General features: G+C 41.3%; 2 protein-coding genes across 2 annotated transcripts; one reads left to right on the top strand and one right to left on the bottom strand.

Annotated features, from left to right (window-relative positions):
- Window positions 1-710: 710 nt before the first annotated feature.
- Window positions 711-3397, bottom strand: Gvqw3 (GVQW motif containing 3). The gene is given in 5 exon segments (XM_040731789.1): window positions 711-1732; window positions 1735-1859; window positions 1861-2169; window positions 2359-2441; window positions 3002-3397. Coding segments are annotated over 5 exon segments (978 nt in total). The 3' UTR covers window positions 711-1667.
- Thap12 (THAP domain containing 12) lies at window positions 3117-18721 on the top strand. Its single transcript, XM_005073968.4, has 5 exons — window positions 3117-3484; window positions 8822-8942; window positions 11669-11776; window positions 13576-13612; window positions 15750-18721. Exons 1-5 carry the CDS (start codon window positions 3396-3398, stop codon window positions 17666-17668), a joined length of 2274 nt encoding a protein of 757 aa, XP_005074025.1. The 5' UTR covers window positions 3117-3395; the 3' UTR covers window positions 17669-18721.
- The last annotated feature ends 1760 nt before the right edge of the window (window positions 18722-20481 follow it).

The raw sequence follows: 20481 nt of genomic DNA, 5'->3' as shown, positions 1-20481 counted from the left end.
CTCGAAACCTTTTGGAAGCAGGAGAAACAGTAAAGAGAACTATGTTCAACAATGTTGGGCACGACTATTGACCAGAATCATTTGCTTTTTAATAAGCAGAGTCTCTACGTGTCAGAACCCTTGGGTAAGGCAGACACTGGCCAGTGCTGTGAGATGCTGCTGCCTCCCTTTCAGGCAATCTGAGATTCTTTTAGTCTACATGGAGTACTTGCAGCCCGCTTGAGACAAGTTTCATTCCAGGAACTCTGGCAGGGAGGTACGGAGAGATGGTTTAAATTTGTAGAGCCTGCTTTTGGAGAGTCCAATTAGCTACACAAACAAGTGAGTTATTATTATAAACCTACCCACAGACATAAGGGTAGTAATTTATAAATTACTAGCATAAAATTAAGGGCAGAGAGGAAGCCCAATGTTTCAAATTACTCATCTGCAACACCATTACTCCCCACCCTACTGTAAGGATTCAAGCATTATGCTGGCCGGCACCTGTCACCTGGCAGAAGGCACTCAAGCAGTACCCTGGTCAGCCCAGGGTTCCATGATTGCATAGTCTGCACACAGGTGCAAAGGACCCCTTTAAAAGAAACACCCCCTGCCACTTTCTTTTTTTCCTGCTGTTCCCTTGGGACAGACAGAACTTTTCCTGTCTCCCTCTTCTCTTCTGTCCCCTCTCTGTCTCTTTACCTCTTTTCTCTTTCCTTCCCCCTCCCCCCTTTCTAGTAAAACTCACTTAAGCTCTGTCTGCCTGGCACGTTTGTCCCCCGCCCAGGTCACCCTCACATCCTAACACTCACCCTTCGGCTTTGCTATTTTAGCTGTGTCACCATTCTCTTTATACACAGGTTCCCAGCCTCATGCTGTCCCACCTTCTGGGTGTCCTTCTCTCATCTCACAGCCCTTTGCCTCACCCTTCTTCATGGATTAGTTAAGAAAGCACCTCCTCCATGACCCCATCTACCTCAGTGATCTCACTTCAGAGCCTCACATCGTTGATGCTCAAAACACACCTGACCTCAGCTGGGCACTGTGTCCCAGACCCGAGGAATCACCTGACCTCTTCACGTGACAACATGGTCTTCACTCGGGCATCATGGCTTAAACGTTCTAAGGCCAAAACCTTCTAGTCTAGCAGAAGGAACACCCAAAAGAATAGTGGTCCAAAGCACAGGAGAATGAAACATACCTAGCTCTCTTGCTGGGAGAAGGGAGCTCTGTGAGGTAAGTCTTGGAAGCCATCCCTGAGCCATTTGGGATAGGTCACATCAGTAAATCAGCATGCTGCTGCCTTCGGACTATACCTCTCAGGCCCTGACTGTGAAGCAGGCTGAAGCTGCAGGACCTTTTTTGGGGTCTTCTCAGAAGAATATGTCTCCCTGGGCACAGAAATAGACTCCTACCCCAGTTTCTCACAGGCAGGATCCCCTGGGACAGCATGATGTGCAGGACAGCCATAAGCTGAGGTGCAGGCACTGAAGAGAGCCAAAACTTGCTAAAGTCAAGAACAGGCTAGAACCAGAAGTCAACAGCCACAAGTCCTCCAAGAGGTGGGGAACAGCAAGAAAGAGGACCCCAGAAGTCAGAATTGTAGGTGGACCCTGCTAAGTGCGAAGGAGGAGCATAAGACAGAAAATAGACAAGAAGCAGACTGCTTCCTGGTCAGGCTCTGGCTAACTCAGGCTCATTTCACCCCGGCAGGGCTGGCTGGCAGTGGGGTGGATTCTGGGATTAACCCAGGCAGAGACACTTTCCCACCAGTTTTCAGCTGCAAAGGACTCCAGGTTTCAGAATTTGATATTTTTCCCCTCACATATAAGCTAGCTTTCCTCATTTCCTTTGAATGCTCAGATGGGAGCCTCAAGTTTGGGCTCATCCTTTAAAATTCTCACTATAAACTTGGAAGACATTTTTCTCATGTTCAGATTTTCTTAAACAGTTTCTTTACCTAAATTTAATTCTTCGGCAAGCATTCTCACTGTTAACTGCCTGTTTGGACAAACCACGTCCTTGACCTTCTGGATATTTTCACCCGTCCCATGGGTGACTGAACGACCACTTCTTGCATTATCTCCGACATCTTCCCACCCTATTTTAAATTTTTTGCGCCTGTCAAAAATTCGAGCCCTCCACACTACTTCATCACCGTAGGCTTCTTTCAAAAGATGGTGGGTTAGCCGGGCGGTGGTGGCACACGCCTTTAATCCCAGCACTCGGGAGGCAGAGGCAGGAGGATCTCTGTGAGTTCAAGGCCAGCCTGGTCTACAGAGCGAGTTCCAGGACAGCCTCCAAAACAATACAGAGAAACCCTGTCTCGGAAAACCAAAAAAAAAAAAAAAAAAAGAAAGAAAAAAAAAGTGGGTGTCCCTTGCAGACTTGTTTAACTTTACACAAAACTTGATACTAATCCTTTGCTCTAAATAGCGATCACTGATTTTGGCATTAAGCTATACAGGAACGTTATCAGGCTACGACTGTGAGAAGCCCGAGGTATCAATCTCTAGGGTGCTGCTGACCTAATCATTAAGCTATCCCTGCTCTTCTGGAAGTCACCAGGGAAGTTATTACTTTTCTGAGTTTTCGCCCTTAGCGTCTAGTCGAGGTATGTAGCTGGCAGTCTCGCACTAACCAGGACATAGAATAACTGTGAGGTGAGGCTGGGAAAAAATAAATCCTCTACAACCTATGCTTGCGTCCAACCCGTGCGTGGAGTTTTCAACAGTCACACAGGTAAAGTCCGTGGCGATGGACTCATACAATGGACGCATAAACAGTGGCAATCTAAACAAGCAGAGGTAACGCGGCCGTGGTACAGCGTTGGAACTCTCCCCAGGCCTGCAGAAACCCACAGACGGCAAACCTACCGGAGACGCCCGGGTTTCTGCTCTGGAGTCCCAGGAGGCAAGGCCGCATGCGCAAGTCCTCCTTCGCGCGGGTTGGGTTGTGCGCGTGCGCACTGAGGCAGCCGCTCCAGGCTCCGCCACCGCCACGCCACACCCGGTCAGACGCGCTCGGGTGCGCATGCCCGTCCGCGGGAAAGGTCGCCGGCGAGGAGGGCGGGGGAGGAGGGCTGAGGGAAGAGAGGGCACCCTCGAGCGCCAGGGTGCATTGTGGGAAGGAGGCGGCAGCGTCCCGGGCGGGCTGGAGGAGCTGCAGCGGTGGCGGCGGCGGTAAATCCTCCCGGCCGCTCACAGCACTGTGGAGCCGCGGCCCCAGCCCGGCCTCGGCCCGCGCGCCCCTCCTGCCCCTCGCGGCTTCGCGAGCCAGCCCCTCCTCCGCGCACGGCCTCGCGGAGCCAGCCGGCCGGCCGGCCCAGCTCCCCTCCCCGGCACCGCGGGGCGGCCGTGCTGCCCTGACGAGGCGGGGAGGGGAGGGCTGGACCGGCCGGTGGCCGGGCGACCATGCCGAACTTCTGCGCTGCCCCCAACTGCACACGGAAGAGCACGCAGTCCGACCTGGCCTTCTTCAGGTTCCCTCGGGACCCGGCCAGGTGAGCAGGGTGCGGAGGCGGCGGGGACCTAGGCGCACGTGCGCTCTCGGGGACCTGGCTGAGAGGGTGCCACCCGGGGGCGCGAAAGTGGGTGAAGTGGGCGCTTAGCGCCTTCGATCTTCTGACTGGTTTCCTTAGCTGTCAAAGAAAGGTTAGGACTCCAGGGTTGTGTTCCCGGCGGCCCTGCCTTCCCCCGCGTCACCCGTCTCTTCTAGGACAGTGTTTCTGTCTGGAGTCGAGCCGCTTTCTTTGATCTTAAATCAGGTCACAACTGCTGCCTCCTTCGGACTTGTCATCGCAGTGTTCAAATGCAGACCGTTACTCATTGTCTCCCTTGGTTATTGTGGGGAGCACCGAGGATGCGAGTGAAGGCGTGGGAATAAGTATTGAAACCTCACTCTTACCTTGGGGGAGCTCATACTCTGGGCCGTACTTTGAGAGACTGAGAGACATGGGGACTTAATGAGTTAGTCTGCAGGCCTTTCACGGGGCTCTCTCTCGGTTCATTCATTTAAAAGTCAGTGCTTAACCATGTTTGGTGTGCTCATATCAGGTTCTGGGAATTCTGAATGCTGTCACAGACCGCAGAAAGCGCCTAATCCATGGAGGGAGCAGATCTATAAACAGGCGTTGTCATATAGCGTGCTATTTATGAGTTGAACAAATATCTATTGAAAGCCTGCAATTGGTAGAAATTGATCTGAGGGGATGGGGTGTAACATGTGAACCAGTGAAAGCCCCTCCCTGCTCTCAGAGGTTACGTTCAAGTGGTGAGAAATTGGCAAGTACAGTATTTACAGTAGTGTGCCAAATAATGGGTTTAAAAGTAGCCAGGGAGCAGCTGGAAAGATGGCTCAGTGTTGAAGAGCACTTGCTGCACTTGCAGAAGACCTGGGTTCTGAACCCACATTAGGCGACTTAACCATCCATTTCCAGCGGATCTCATGCCCAACCTCTTCTGGCCTTTGTGTGTACCAGGCTCAAAGTGTAAAGCACTCATGCACGAAAATAAATAGATTAAAAAAATATAACCAGGGAGCTGAGCATGGTGACATGCTCTGTAACCCCAGCTCTGAGGAGGCAGGGGGAATTGGCTTGAGTTTTGAAGTCAGCCTGAGTTAAAGTAAGTTCCAGGCCATTTAGGGCTACAGTTGTGAGAGTTTTTGTCACCCATTAAAAACAACAGACAACAACAATAAAAAATAAATGGTAACAAGAGGCACAATTGCTATTTTAAACAGAGGGAACAGAAGTCTCACCTCAGTAAATTTGAGCAGAGCAGAGTTAGGTCAGGAGATAGCCATGAAATATCTTAGAAATCTGGAAACAGGAAGGGTGAAGTCAAGGCATTCTTGCTGGTGAGGTGTATATAGGAGTCACACGTTGTTTAGTAAATTGTTGTCCATGGAAAACATGTGGTATTTACTCCAAGTGAAGTGGGAGAACTTAGAGCTGAGAGAGTTCTTAACAGGATTACTGGCTGCTTGTTAATTGCAGGGGAAAAAAATGAAAGCAGGAAGACCAGTGAAAGACTATTGCAATAATCCAGATCTGTAGAAGAGAGGGAGGAGGTACATTGGTGTTTGGATGTGGATTGTAGGAGAAAACAGAGTCAAAGGTAACTCCGGAGATGATGTATGTGTGTAGGTGCACAGATGTCTGTATGCATGTGGAGGCCAGAGGACGTCAGGTGTCCTGCGCTAGTGCTCTCCTTATTTCTTTGATACAGGGCCTCTGACAGAACCTGTAGCCAGGTTAGTGGTCTGCAAGCCCTGCAGTCCTCTTGTCTCTACTCTCCATAGTGTTGGAGTTTCAGGCATAGCTTTTTATGTGGGTGCAGCAGTCTGAACTCAGTCCCCATGCTTGCACAGAAAGTGCTTTCACCCGCTGAGCCATCTCTCCTAGACTATTGAGATTTTTAACATAAAACTTACTAACACGAGAGAGATTAGGAAATACACTTTGTTGGGGGGATATTAAAAGTTTGATTTGTAATGTGGCATCTGACAACAGGCTTGTGAACGACTTGGTGGGCATTCAAAAGGTGTTTTCAATCTGCCGGGCGGTGGTGACACACTTCTTTAATCCGAGCATTTAAGAGGCAGAGGCAGGTGGATCTCTGTGAGTTCAAGGCCAGCCTGGTGTACAGAATGAGTTCCAGGACAGCCAGGACTGTTACCCAAAAAAACCCTATCTCAAAAAAACAAAACAAAACAAAACAAAACCCAAAAAACCAAGCCGCCCCCCCCGCCAAAGTGTCTTCAGCCAGGAGATGGAGTTCAGTGCTAAAGTCCTAGGTTGTATCCCCTATACTTGGGAGGAATAATAGATAATTCATACAGGAATGAATTTCAAGTGGCTGCCTTCTCTTTCTCTACATTGTTGTCAATACTTGGTTTTTTGTTTGTTTGTTTGGTTTTTGGTTTTTTATTGTCTTTCACTTTTTCAATATAGGGTTTCTCTCAAAATCAGAGATCTGCCTGCCTCTGCCTCCTGAGTCCTGGGATCAAAGTCATATGCCACCATAATTGGCATAGATTTAAGTCTTTTTTGTTTGTTTTGTTTTGTTTTTTGAGACATGGTTTCTCTGTGTTGTTTTGGAGGCTGTCCTAGAACTCGCTCTGTAGACCAGGCAGGCCTCGAACTCACAGAGATCCGCCTGCCTCTGCCTCCCAAGTGCTGGGATTAAAGGCGTGTGCCACCAACGCCCGGCTCTAGAGTTAAGTCTTTTTATAAATATGTCTATATATTTTTAACTAACCTTGGACGTGTGGTTGTGGTCTGTGGCCTTTTAAAAGAGATCTTTGCCTACTCCAGATATATTTATTTTATTTGAGACAAGATTTCTCTTCTAGCCTAGAATTCTCTATATAACCCAGGCAGGCCTTAAACTAGCTCCTGAGTGCTGGTATGAACCACTATGCCAACTTGTTTTATCTTTAATATTTATTTTAAAGTCACTTGGAATTATTTTTTTATGTTGTGAAATTGCTGGTCAAGATTTAATTTCTTCATATGGATATCCCACTCAGCATTGTTTGTTTAAAGAAAAAATAGCCATCTTCACTGCTAGTTCTAAGCTACTTTCGTTTTTTTTTGTTTGTTTTTAAAGTATTTTGGTTTTGTTTTGGATTGAATTGAATCAGTAGATCAATATGGTTTGTTTAGAATTAGATATTTCATGAACTTTTATGCCCCCATTTATCATTAAAAGAGACCCTATTTATCTTCCACAATATTTATCCTAGATATTTGATAGTTGGACTTTTCTGTCTCATACTCTGTTCTTGAATTGCTATTGGTATCAAAAACTGTTTTACCTTAAATCAGAGATAGTGTGCATAGTAGCGCTCTGTGGAGAGTCTCCAGAAATTAAAAATGTGTTTTTTGTTTGTTTTGTTTGTTTGTTTGTTTTGTTTTGGGTTTTTTTGTTTTTTCGAGACAGGGTTTCTCAGTATTGTTTTGAAGGCTGTTCTAGAACTCGCTCTGTAGACCAGGCTGGCTTCGACCTCACATAGATCCTCCTGCCTCTGCCTCCTGGGTGCTGGGATTAAAGGCATGGGCCACCAATGCCCAGCTCAGAAATTAAAACTGTAACTGAGCAGTCTAGCAAACTTTTATAGTAAGACATTTTTGCACCTAATACTTGCATTTTGAAACAGATTGTGGTTATTTTTTTGTTGTTTGTTTTGTTTGTTTTTGTTTTTCGATACAGGGTTTCTCTGTGGCTTTTGGAGGCTGTCCTGGAACTAGCTCTTGTAGACCAGGCTGGTCTCGAACTCACAGAGCTCCGCCTGCCTCTTCCTCCCGAGTGCTAGGATTAAAGGTGTGTGCCACCAACACCCAGCTGAAACAGAATGTTTATGATCAGAATTTATAACTATAAAATATTAAAATATGGATATCTCAGGCATGGTTACTAAATGGTATATTTCCTAGCTAAATGAAATGATACACAATTTAAGTATATGGTTTTAGTTTAGGTATGAAAATTGTAACAGTCACTGTGGTTTCACATACTTAAGAGTGGAAATAAGTGTTAGGGTGTATTTCAGGGTTAAAGTAGTAAGACCCAAGAGGAGCCTGGTGTGGAGGAAGAGGCAGTTGGATCTCTGAGTTCAAGGCCAGTCTGGTCTGTATATATCCAGTTCCAGGCCAACTAGGAATACAAAATGAGACTGTCTCAAAAAAACAAACAAAAAAGACAAGAGAATATATATGTGTGAATATTAATATATGCTTTAACATAATAATATTAAACCCATGTTATAATACAGTATAATATACAAATAGAATATGAGTTTGCTTTCATATTTGTGACACTTTTTCCATGGTAGAACTTTTGTTTTTATTAACTTGGAATGAGGGGAAGATCTAGTTGTAACCCATCAAGAAATTACCTAGACATTTTAATCCTTAATTTCTTCATCTGTACTCAACTTTGGAAAGAATTGGAGCAGTATCTATCCCCTAATAATATCTAGTAAACATTTGTTTTTCTGAAATCTTAATCACTAAACTTGAATTTACTTTTGATTAGCATCTTCAATACTTTCTATGTGATAGACTATGCAGATGCCGTATCTTTGTTCTTGGAGCTTGCTTTTGCATGTGTACATACATCATATGAGTGCTATATCATGTTTGTAATAAGGCAGACAAATACTTTTTTGTCCTTATGACGTCCTGTAGTTGTTTGTAGAAAATGTGCTTGCTACGTCTTTGCAGTGCTGTGGTGTTTGATTTGCTCAGGTGAAGAGAGTGTTGGTTGTGCTGTTGGCCTTGTGGATTGAGTTCTGTGTTGGCACTCTGTCTGTGCTGCTGCTGCTGCTGCTGGAGTTCTTACTGATTTGTAGATGTTTTGACTGAGCAACTTAAACTTCCTAACTTTGTAGTTGATGGGTTTATTCTAAATGATTTCAAAAGTTTCTTACAATTTTGATTCTTATATTAATAAACTTCTAATTGTATTTTAGATGAGTATATCAGGAATCCATTCTTAATGATACATACTTGCCTTAAAACTGAATAAATTTTTTTGTTTGATTTTTGAGATCTCAACTATGTGGCCTTGTGGAACTTGAAACGGATTAAGTTCTATTTTCCTTTGCTTCCCAGGTGCTGGGATTAAAGACCTGTATACCATACCTGGCTCAGATTAATTATGTTTTGAGAAGAGTTTTCCTATATAGCTTAGGCTGGTCTCAAACTCAGAGTCCTCCTGCCTTGACCTCCCAAGGACTGAGATTATAGGTGTGTGCCACTGTGCCCAGCTCAAATGCTAAAATTTAAACTTTGAGTTTATATTTCATAATTATATTTTTGTTTTATTTATAGATGCCAGAAGTGGGTTGAAAATTGTAGGAGAGCAGACTTAGAAGATAAAACACCTGATCAACTAAATAAGCATTATCGATTATGTGCCAAACACTTTGAGACCTCTATGATCTGTAGAACTGTAAGTAATAGCCGGCTTGGCTTCTCTTTCTCCCTTACTATATCTGGTTTGCAATGTAAATTTTTATTGGAATGTCTACCTATGCCTTACCATTTAAGTTGAAGATAGGTTTGGAGTTTAGTAGTATTACCTATTTGTTCTCAAAAACTTGACTTTTTAAAACCATCTGATGTGGTTTTAGGGATAGAACCTGGAGCCTTCTGTATGCTAGGCAAGTGTTCTACCACTGAGTTAGCCCCAGTCCCTCTAGAGCATTCTTGTGAATGACAGTCTTACCTAGGAATGATATTCTTTGTGTTCATGATTTGAATAGCCTTTTAAGAACCAACACTTACTTTGTTCCCACTATTTAATTTTTAAGGGGTGGCCAGAACAAGAATCTGTATCAGAACAGATTTGTAAAAATGTTCTCACACTCAGACCTTTCCCTTCTGGGCCTGTTTCTAAAGAGATCAAACCAAAATCTTAATATTTCTAATGTTCTACGATTCTGTTACTGCTATGATTCATAAAAGCCAGAAACAGGCAGATTTGATTGACATGTATGAACCACTGTAGAAATTAATAAGAAAGAGTTTGGTAAATCCACAGTGTTCTTCGGTATAACTAACGTTTGATATTAGGTTTGGGATAAACATAAACTTGACTTGAAGGTACACTATATATTATTATGCAGCAATTTATTTTGATATTTTTTTCAGATACATTTTGCAGAGGCATCAGAAAACTAAAGAATGATTGGGTTATTTTATTTCTCAATATTAATTGAAGCAGATACTTGTGAAGTCATTGGGAGGTGAGCCAATTCCGGTTCAACAATTTAATCACAAATATTTGAGGGATTTTTTTTTTAACCTTGCTTTGTTACAAGCGTTTTACTGATCAGCCAAAAGGTTTCATATGTTTTAAAGGCAAACTGCTTTTGTGTTCTTGACATTCAGTTAAAATATCACGAATTATTTTAAAACATACAAACCATGCATTTTTACTTTTTTATTTTAGTATAAGAAATATCATCTTTTAACTGTGTAATTCCAGCCTGATTAATTTGGGAAATTTAAAATATAGCTCTCTAATGTAGCTGACTAGATTAGTTTTGCTTTTTTAATTCCCAAATGATTCTTTCATCTGGAGTAAATTAACCCAAACATGAGAAATGTTCTCTCTGTATGTGTAGAACAAGCAGCTTGAAAGCTGGCTTACACGATAATTGTATTGAAATATGTAAGCCCGTAGGCTTCATTGTTTGCCGATCTCGTTAACATACATGAGTAGTTCTTCCAAAGCCAAACTTTTATTATCTTTGATGCTAGAGTAAGATCAGTGTAGTTCCTTTAAATTAGCAAAGATTAAACTGTGATGTGGAGTTAGAATTATTCACATGTGGTAGATATAATCTTTTGACATGTATATTTATAAATGAAAATAGAATAGCTCATTTTTCATTCATATTCTAGTTTTTCTGATCTTTGCTTTGTTTGCTAGATTTGAATTTTTTAAATTCTCTAGAATGTCTCATCCTTCCCCCAATCAATATTTGATGTTGACTGTGTTTAATTTTGAGACTTTGGCTTGGTGAGAAAGATGAAAAACTCAGAATATCATAGGTTTTACCTTCATCTGTAGCCTTGTCTATACCAGTCCCAATCCAAACTTCCTGGTAGACTCAGTTCTTAGTCCAGCATTAGAAGCCAAGTATTAAGAAATTACATTTCAGCTTGGTGTGGTGGCTCATACCTATAATTCCAGCAGTCAAAGAGGCAGAGGTAGAGGTGATCATGAGTTGAAGTCCACTTGAGTAATATGGTGAGACTATGTCTCAACATACTAAAAAATTAAATACAGTAATTAATAATAAATTAGACTTTCTTTTGCTTTCTCTGATGTGTGGGATTGAATTAGAAAACACTGACTCTGACTAGTAATTCTTGGAATCCAAGAAGTATGTTCGACTTTGATATATTTTCCTGTTCTATCTTCCCAACATCCCTTACCAAGGTGAAACAGTTAGAGAAGTCAGCTTTGAAATAATCACTACTGCCAAGAAAATTCTCAAATGGAGTGTGTTTTGTGTGTTTCTCAACTGGAAGGAGAAATAAAAGTCACTGTCTATTTGGATTAGCTAGTGGGAATAATAATACTTATTTATCAGTTACTCTCAATTACAATTAATTTCTTGTCCCAGCTTTCTCTTGGCTCACTATAGAAGATTGTCACTATGTAGATTTAAGTCTAAGCCAGGCAGAGAAAGGTCATTGGGACAAGAAGGAAGTTTAGAAATGCCTAATTGAGCATTGGTAGAATTGTGATTATGTATTTTGTTATTCTTAATATGTGAATAATTTCGTTTTAGAAGATGTTGATCTACTTGACACCTGACTCCTATTTAAAATAAGAAACTGGAGTCTAAAAAGTCATTTGTCAAGTTAATGTTTTTTACTGTGCCTTGATATTTCCAAGTACTAACAACAACAGTGGAGTGAATGGAGGTAAGGAGGGAGCATTGTGATTGAACATAAAAGGGCATAGATAGTTTGGAGACCTGTGATTCCTATAGATTTGTTGCTAATGGAAGGACAGAACAGATAAGATCTCTGGAAGGGCACCGGATTTTGCAAGTCTTTACTTTAGAGACAGGTAAAGTAGTTCTAGAGAAGTCATTAATGTAGAATTTTATTTACTTTTTTTTTGAAGAACCTTCTGAATTCATACATTTTCTTTTTCAGAGTCCTTATCGCACAGTTCTTCGAGATAATGCAATACCAACAATATTTGATCTCACCAGTCATTTGAACAATCCACATAGCAGACACAGAAAACGAATAAAAGAATTGGTATGTCTCTGACTCTTCAGCTTTCCTCTCTATTAAATCAAGTATGGAAGTATTTGTTAACAGGTCTCCAGTGGGTGCTATGCTTTGTCTGTCTTAGTAGTATTTAAATTAGGAAAGCTCCTCCAAATATAGCCAGTTGGTAGTTGTTGACTTGGGACAAATGTGCTGTTGATTACAGGCCAGTAGCTCATTGCTTTCCTGGGACTGGTAGCAAATGAAACTGGTATGTTTCCAGAATTTAGCACAAAGGGATAAAAGAAAAGGAAAGTGTTAGAATTTGAGATCTAGATTGTTTTAGAGATTAAAATTTCACTGTTTGTTGACAAGGTCTAGAAAATGTTTAAAATGTCATATAATTTATATGTTTTTATAATCCTTTGCTACCTTTCAGATCTGGTGGCTGAAACCTACCTATCTTTTTTGACCTCAGATGAACACCATTATTTACATATTACCACTATCAAGGCCTTTTTTGTTCAGTTACGTAATTATTTATTGGGCACACATGCCATGGCAGCACGCATGTGGACACCACAGGACATTTTAGGAATTGGTCTCTCCTACCTAGGGAGCCCAGGATAGGCTTGTGAGGCACACACCATTGCCTGCTAAGTTGTCTTACTGGCTCAGCTCCCCTTGTCTAGTTTTAAGGACAAGTTCTTGTTATGTTAGCTCTGCTGAGGTTGTTTTGTTTCAAGAAAAATTTGCACGTTGTAGACACTACTACTAAAAGCTAGGTGGGACTCAGTGAAGCCTCCAGACTTGGAATGGGTGGGAGTTTTGTTTGCCTGCCCAGTTTCTTGGTTTTCTCTTCTTGTGGTTTAATTATGTTTCTAAGTTTGTGATCTTCATATAGAATTTTTTAATGCTTCGTTTTCTCTGTTCCTAAACTACTTCAATAGTGTTTTCAGAGTCAGTAGTTTATCAGCAACCACTATACTTGTGAATTATTTTACTAGTTCCCTCTTGATTGGGGTGGGAGGTATACTTTTTTTTTTTTTTTTACTTTTTCAAGCTTCCTGAATATTTTGGCTCACACATATATCCCAGGCCAATTAAGAGGTATGATGCTTTCCCTGCTTAGCTGGCAGGATTTTATACTCTCCGCTAGTTCTTTAACCTCTTCATGTAGTTTATTTCAAATTTTAGGTGGTGCACAGAGAGCACCTATACTCCACAGGATCTTGTATTTATGTCTTCACTGTCACTTTCTGCTTCCTAGGCACTTCTCATTGTCTTTCATTAAGTTCTGTGATTCAGCAGCCTCCTTGTTTTGTGACATCTTTAGGGTTCGATTGTGGTCTCTTGAATTTGATGCTAAGTTCTGTGGTGTACCTTCATCCCTTATCACTCAGTACACATTTGTCCAGTTAGGATACTTCAGGGAGAAAGTAGGTTTAGAACATGTGCTTTCTCTTCTGGTACTTTATTATAAGCTTGGAATCACGAGCATATTACATAGTTTTGGTTTCCTATCATGTGTTTGAAGGATGTATTCTACATGAAGAATTGATGCTCTTTAGGACTAAGGATGTAGCTTAGCTGATTAGAATGCTTTTGTATAACATGCATTAAGTAATGGGTTTGGTTCCTAGTACCACATAAACCAGCATTTGGGGAGTGAAGGCAAGAGGATCAGAAGTTCAAGACCACCCTGGAATACAGGAGACTTTTTCTTTAAATAATAGCAATAACAAAACCCCCTTAAACTCCTAAATGAGATTTTTTTTTCTCATAACGGGCTTTAAGTCTAAGATGATTTACTAGCGATGATTGTGTTAAATTTTTTTCTTTTTTAGAGTGAAGATGAAATCAGGACACTGAAACAGAAAAAAAGTAAGTGATAGTGTTAATGACTCAGCTTCTGAAGGCCTTTTTAAAAGGCCTTGGCCTGGTAAGAACAAGTAAATATGTTTTATATCCAAAACCTCCCTTCAGCGTGAATGTAAAAGTGTGGTTGACTTTGTCCTGTGTCCCGTAGTTATTGGACACTACAGTCTTAGTTCATCCTGTATCTGCAAAGGATTGTTGTGCTATACACATTGCCATGTACAGAGAGCACAGACTCCTCCCTTCGTGCTCTCTGGTGGCAGGCCAGAGTGTTCCAGTAAGGAAGGAATCTCCAGTAAAGCCAGCCAGTCCAATTGCACCCATACACCTTGTGAAACATAATTATTTCTTGGCTGTAAAGGCAGTTGGTACTTAGGGTATAGCAATTGCAGAGTCTTTGTAGATGCTGATGTGTATGTAAGCTTGTGCCATCAAAGGATGAGGCTAGAAGTTGTTTCTGTTCTTTCTAGTTGACACCATTTTTCCTCCTTTATCTTCTCTTGCTACTATAGACATAACTTTGATCGATATTCTTCTATCATCCTAGTGCTTTAATCTTCACAGTAGCTACATGATAAGTAATATTAGTTTCCTTCTTTATAGATGAGGAAACAGATGCAGCAAAGACCGGCATTCTATGTAAACATAGAGTAGAACAAAATAAGCTGCTAGATTGAAGTAACCACACTCATTTAGATGTTGTTAGGGTTTCTGACAGCCTATGATGCTTAACAAATAAACCCAGAGGAAAGAGCACAGAGTTCAGAACTTGCAGCATTGTGAACTGCTAGCAGTTGGAACCACTGAGGAGTTTGTAATTAAGTGATGAAATGGCCAGGCTTCCATGGAGCATTCTGGACTATGAAAGACAAACGTGTAGGCAGAAAGGCCAGAACTGGAAGAACTTGCATGTAGGTAATTCACATATAAAATTATGTCCAAAAGGAGAGAGACTGGGTTTTCACTTTATATTTTTTACTTTGTGCTCTATTAAGCATCTTTTTTTAAATAATAGAATTAATACTTGTTGATAGGAAATGAAGAAATAAAGGAGGCAGAGAGAAGGTAGAGGCAGCAAGAAAGGCAGACATCCAGGATAATGTCTTTCTTTCTGGGTGGTGCATGTAATAGAGGAGGAACTGTACACTGAGGAGGGTTAGGGAGGATTCTTCCCTGGCTTCACTGAGCCCTGCTGAGCTCTGAGAGTCTGGGATGCCTAGAAGCACAACTTACACAGACCTAGTCAGTAGACTTTGCTCTGTATCAGGCAGCCTGCTTGTCTCTGCCACCTTAGTGCTTTGACTAGAGTCTATATACCACCTACCTGATGTTCCTTCCTTGCCCGTGTCCCCAGTACTCACGTAATTATCAAATGCAACTTCCTGTTCACTTGTTTTCTGTGCCTTCCAGTGATGTTGTACAAGTTTTTGGTGGCTTTCTCATAGACTTAGACTTTAAGAACTGGGTTTTAAATGATTCTTCAGAAATTAATTCTTTTCCTGGAACCATTACTGATTATAGACAGGATACTTTCCCCATCCAGATTTGAGAAGACTAGCTGAGCTTTCTAATACTCTAATATTAACCCCACCCCTATTATATGAATCTATATTATTTTTGTTTTTATAGAGCTGTCTTCCATACAGAAGCATGGCTTAACAGTTAGGTAGAGGCAACATCTTGGATCTTGGATTTTGTTTCATTTCTATCTTTGTGATTTTATCTGTGGCCTTGGGCAAGTTATTTACTGTCCTTATTTGTCGAGTAGGATTGATAGCATTTGCCTGAAGGAAAGTAATGTGGTATATAAAATGTAAAAAAAAAACCTGTGGAAATACTTTTTCTTTTCACCTTCCTTTTTGTCGTGTTATGGACTCTCATGTGTGTTAATAGTTTGTGAAATACTTTGCAATTTTGTTAAAAATTGTTCCTACTTCATAACAGCATATTTATTCAAATCTGTCCACAGCATTTGTCTCTCCTTTTACTAATTTATTTTAATTTATGCCCTATTCTATCGATGTTCTATTAATGGTGAATGAATGAGTTTGTAGGTTTTAAGTATTTAACCAATCAAAAATATAATCTGTTTTGTCTTTTGTGGTTCCTCATGAATCTGTAAAACTAACCCTTTATTTTCCAGTTGAGGAAACTTGTGAACAAGAACAGGAAACTAACAGCAGTGCTCAGAACCCCAGTGCAGAAGCGGGGAGCCAGCAGGATGGGAATGTGTTACCTTTAACCCTTGAAGAGAAGGAGAACAAAGAGTACCTCAAGTCGTTATTTGAGATTCTGATCCTCATGGGAAAGCAGAACATACCCTTGGATGGACATGAGGCCGACGAGATCCCAGAAGGCCTTTTTGCTCCGGATAACTTTCAGGCACTACTGGAGTGCCGAATCAATTCTGGAGAAGAGGTCCTGCGCAAGCGCTTTGAGACCACAGCGGTGAACACCTTATTCTGCTCTAAAGCTCAGCAGAGACAAATGCTGGAGATCTGTGAGAGCTGCATTCGGGAGGAGACACTCAGGGAAGTGAGAGACTCGCACTTCTTTTCCATCATCACAGATGATGTGGTGGACATAGCAGGAGAAGAGCACCTGCCCGTGCTGGTGAGGTTTGTCGATGAAGCTCATAACCTGAGAGAGGAGTTTGTGGGCTTCCTGCCTTATGAAGCTGATGCAGAGATTTTGGCTGTGAAATTTCACACTACAATAACTGAGAAATGGGGATTGAATATGGAGTATTGTCGTGGTCAGGCTTACATTGTGTCTAGTGGCTTTTCTTCCAAAATGAAAGTTGTTGCTTCAAGACTTTTAGAAAAATACCCCCAGGCTGTCTACACACTCTGCTCTTCCTGTGCCTTAAATGCATGGTTGGCGAAGTCTGTCCCTGTGATAGGGGTATCCGTGGCATTAGGAACAATTGAGGAAGTCTGTTCTTTTTTCCACCGATCACCACAGCTGCTTTTAGAACTTGACAATGTAATTTCTGTTCTTTTTCAGAACAGCGAAGAGCGGGGTAAGGAACTGAAGGAAATTTGCCATTCCCAGTGGACAGGCAGGCATGACGCCTTTGAAATCTTAGTGGATCTCCTACAAGCACTTGTTTTATGTTTAGATGGTATAAATAGCGATTCAAATATTAGGTGGAATAACTATATAGCTGGGCGAGCATTTGTACTCTGTAGTGCAGTAACAGATTTTGATTTCATTGTTACCATTGTTGTTCTTAAAAATGTGTTATCTTTTACAAGAGCCTTTGGGAAGAATCTCCAGGGACAAACTTCTGATGTCTTCTTTGCAGCCAGTAGCTTGACTGCAGTACTCCACTCACTTAATGAGGTGATGGAAAATATTGAAGTTTATCATGAGTTTTGGTTTGAGGAAGCGACAAATTTAGCAACCAAACTTGACATTCAAATGAAACTCCCAGGGAAATTCCGGAGGGCACAGCAAGGTAACCTGGAATCTCAGCTAACCTCTGAGAGTTACTATAAAGACGCCCTCAGTGTTCCTACAGTGGAGCACATTATTCAGGAACTTAAAGATATATTTTCTGAACAGCACCTCAAAGCTCTGAAATGCCTATCTTTGGTACCCTCAGTGATGGGGCAGCTCAAATTCAACACATCAGAAGAGCACCATGCTGACATGTACAGAAGTGACCTGCCCAATCCTGACACGCTCTCAGCCGAGCTTCACTGTTGGAGAATCAAGTGGAAACACAGAGGGAAAGATATTGAGCTTCCATCCACCATTTATGAAGCCCTCCATCTTCCTGACATCAAGTTTTTCCCTAATGTATATGCCTTGCTGAAGGTCCTGTGTATTCTTCCTGTGATGAAAGTTGAGAATGAGCGCTATGAAAATGGACGAAAGCGTCTCAAGGCATATTTGCGGAACACTTTGACAGACCAGAGGTCAAGTAATTTGGCTTTGCTTAACATAAATTTTGATATAAAACATGATCTGGATTTAATGGTAGACACATATATCAAACTTTATACAAACAAACCAGAGCTTCCTACAAATAACTCAGAAACCATTGAAAATACCTAAAAGATTTTAAAAATGACTGTTGTCTTCTGTTTGCTGTTGGAAGAAAAACCGTAAGGTATAGTAGGCCAATTAATCACTGCATACCTTGCTGATAGACCTCCGGTTGAACGCATCTTTAGCTGTTGGTAGTCCACGTATTTAAATGGCCCCCGTTTGAACTCTTATGCTTTCAGTACCTGTCTGTTCTTCCAGAAGTTGGCATTGGGAATGCCAAAATACCTCCTTGCTGGAGGCATTCTGGAATTGTTTTAGTTAAAGTCATTTTAGATATAACATTATCATTGTGGAACCAGTTGCCAGCTGTTGGGTTATCAGGTCTTTAAAAAAAATGAATTTTGTGAGAGATACATTTTATAATGTGTTACGATAAAGTACACCATTAACTTTTGACTTGTAGGAGTTATAGGTGTTTAAAATTTGTGGTAGCAGCACTTGGAAGGCAGAGGCATGAGGATCACGAGTTTTAGGCCAGCCTAGGCAACGTAGTGAGACCCTGTCTCAAAAAGACAAGGGCTGGGGTGTAGCTTAATGGAGCACTTGCCTAGCATGTGCAAGCTCATGCCTCAGTACTGCAAAAGCAAACAACAACAACAAAATCCAACTGTGTGATGGATGAACAGTCACAGGAATTACATTAGAAGGTTGTGAACTCAGCAAGCAGGTTCCAGCGTAGTTCTGTCAGGATGGTAGGACCTCAAAGGACAAGTGAATGGCAGAGCCAGGCACTGTTGCTCCCCATTTGGTTGTTGCTGTCTATATCCCTTTGTTGAGCCCACATTTTCATAGGCTTCTTCACAGGTAGATTCACTTCTGTTCACGGTGAAGACAGAGGCAAAGGCCATCCATTCAGGCAACTGACTTGTCTGCGTTCTTCTGTCTTTTTACATGATTATGTCTACTGCCTCATCTTGATTTATAAGCAAAACCTACAAAAATAAATGTTTTGTGGTTTATCTAAAAAATAATACAGAAAATATTACTGTTATTTTTGGTGAATAAAATCAATTTTGTACAGTTTATTTCAATCTAAATAAAATGTGAATTTTGTTTAAATTTCAATTGAGGTATTTTTGGTGGGTCAGAACACATTCTTGTATATTTTCTTAAAATGATTATTTAGTAATCACCCTCATGATTTATAATTTAAGATGAAGTTTTTCTTTTTTGGAATGTAGTTTAAGGTGTAGGAAAATAATTAAAAGTAAGAAATTATTAATTGTATAGTTTATCTAACTTATTTGTTAAGTATATATTATGACCCCCTGCTATAGGTTTTGGGGGCTTGTGTTATTGTTTGTTGCTGATTAGAATGCCGATGAATGAATTGCATAACTGCTGTTGGGTTGTTTTGTGTTAGAGGATAGTAATATTATTTGAGCCTCAGACAGCAAAATTGGACAGATTTGCTGCACCACTGGGTCAAGCCCGGTGCATGTGTCAAATCACAACACGCTGCCAATGCAGGTTATAAAGGATGAAATGACTTTGTGTTGTTAGCATTCTACATGATGTTTCCATCCTTAACAGAGAGAACTGACCAATTCAGAGTGACAGTGAAGGAGATCAGCCCTGGCCTGTAATTTGTATTGAGTTCTTGGGACACTTACAAGGGTTGTGACTGGCAGACTATCCAACCAAGGTCTGTTTCCTCCACCATAAGATGGTACTGTGGGGATTAAGTAATTTGTTGTTAATGCCCTGTTGCTGCTCAGATTTAATGGCTTAAAGAAAAGATTTCATTTTTCACAGTTTTGGGGTTGGTTAAATGATTCTTTGCAAGGGTCATGTGCTTCCTGCCTTTTGTTTGAAAATTGGTTGGGGTGTGGGTGGGATGGCCAGGTCTCTCCATGTGGTCCTAGAGTACCAAGGTGCCAAGAGTACCTTCAAAATCTGGACTCACAACTCTTGGAGTATCACTTACATCACATGTTGTCAAAGCAAGTCATTTGGCTTGCCTAGATGGAAGGGATGAGCAAATAAATTTCCTTAGACAGCAGTCGTTGCAAAGTAGGTCCTGTTTTCAGCCCAGCACAACCATGTGTCCAGAAACATTGAAGGTGCCATCTTTTGTGTTTGGGTATTCTCTAATTTGGGGCTTTTCAGGAAGTGTGACGGCCTCGTGTGCCAGGTAAGCATTCTGCTATAGCTGCACCCTGGCAAAAGCCCTAGTGTGTTAAAAGGTGTTTTCATGCAAGAGGATCTAAAGCAGGGGAATTGCTGTGATTTTCAACCAGTCAAGATGAAAGCCCCGGTTCAATAAACAAAAAAAGGATTTTCACAGACAGATCCTTGATAGTGGTTTGAGTTAATGGTAGTTACATAGATGAGAATTTCAATTTTGGGGGGGGGTATTTATTTGTTATGTATATAACACTGCCTCTGCAGGCCAGAAGAGGGCACCAGATCTCATTACAGATGGTTGTGAGCCACCATGTGGTTGCTGGGAATTGAACTCAGGACCTCTGGAAGAGCAATCAGTACCTCTTAGCCATCTCTCCAGCCCGAGAATTTCTATTTTTTAAGATGAGTTAATTAGCTGGACACTGTTGGAGGACTTGGGAGGCAGAGACAGGCAGATCTCTTGAGTTCAAGGACAGCCTGGTTTACAGACTAAGCTCCAGGACAGTCAAGGTTACACAGGGAAACCCTGTCTCAGAAAACAAACAAACATAAATTAGGTAATTAGAAAATGGTATCTCTGGTGGCTCATTATATCACAAATATGACAGGCTTCTTAGCTAAGTATTGGCAATAACCAAGTATACTTACACAAAGAACTTGCACCCTCTAGTCCTATGGGACAATAGCTGTAT

The sequence above is a fragment of the Mesocricetus auratus genome, unplaced genomic scaffold (genome assembly GCF_017639785.1).
Source record: "Mesocricetus auratus isolate SY011 unplaced genomic scaffold, BCM_Maur_2.0 Super-Scaffold_4256, whole genome shotgun sequence".
NCBI lineage: Eukaryota > Metazoa > Chordata > Mammalia > Rodentia > Cricetidae > Mesocricetus > Mesocricetus auratus.
Note: the sequence above shows the minus strand (reverse complement) of the source record. Positions and strands in the feature narration are given on the sequence as shown.

Coding starts and splice junctions, on each gene's coding strand:
- Thap12 (XM_005073968.4), top strand. CDS start 3,396: ATGCCGAACTTCTGCGCTGCCCCCAACTGCACACGGAAGAGCACGCAG. Junction 8,943..11,668: donor CCTCTATGATCTGTAGAACT/GTAAGTAATAGC, acceptor TTTCTTTTTCAG/AGTCCTTATCGCACAGTTCT. Junction 13,613..15,749: donor GACACTGAAACAGAAAAAAA/GTAAGTGATAGT, acceptor TTTATTTTCCAG/TTGAGGAAACTTGTGAACAA.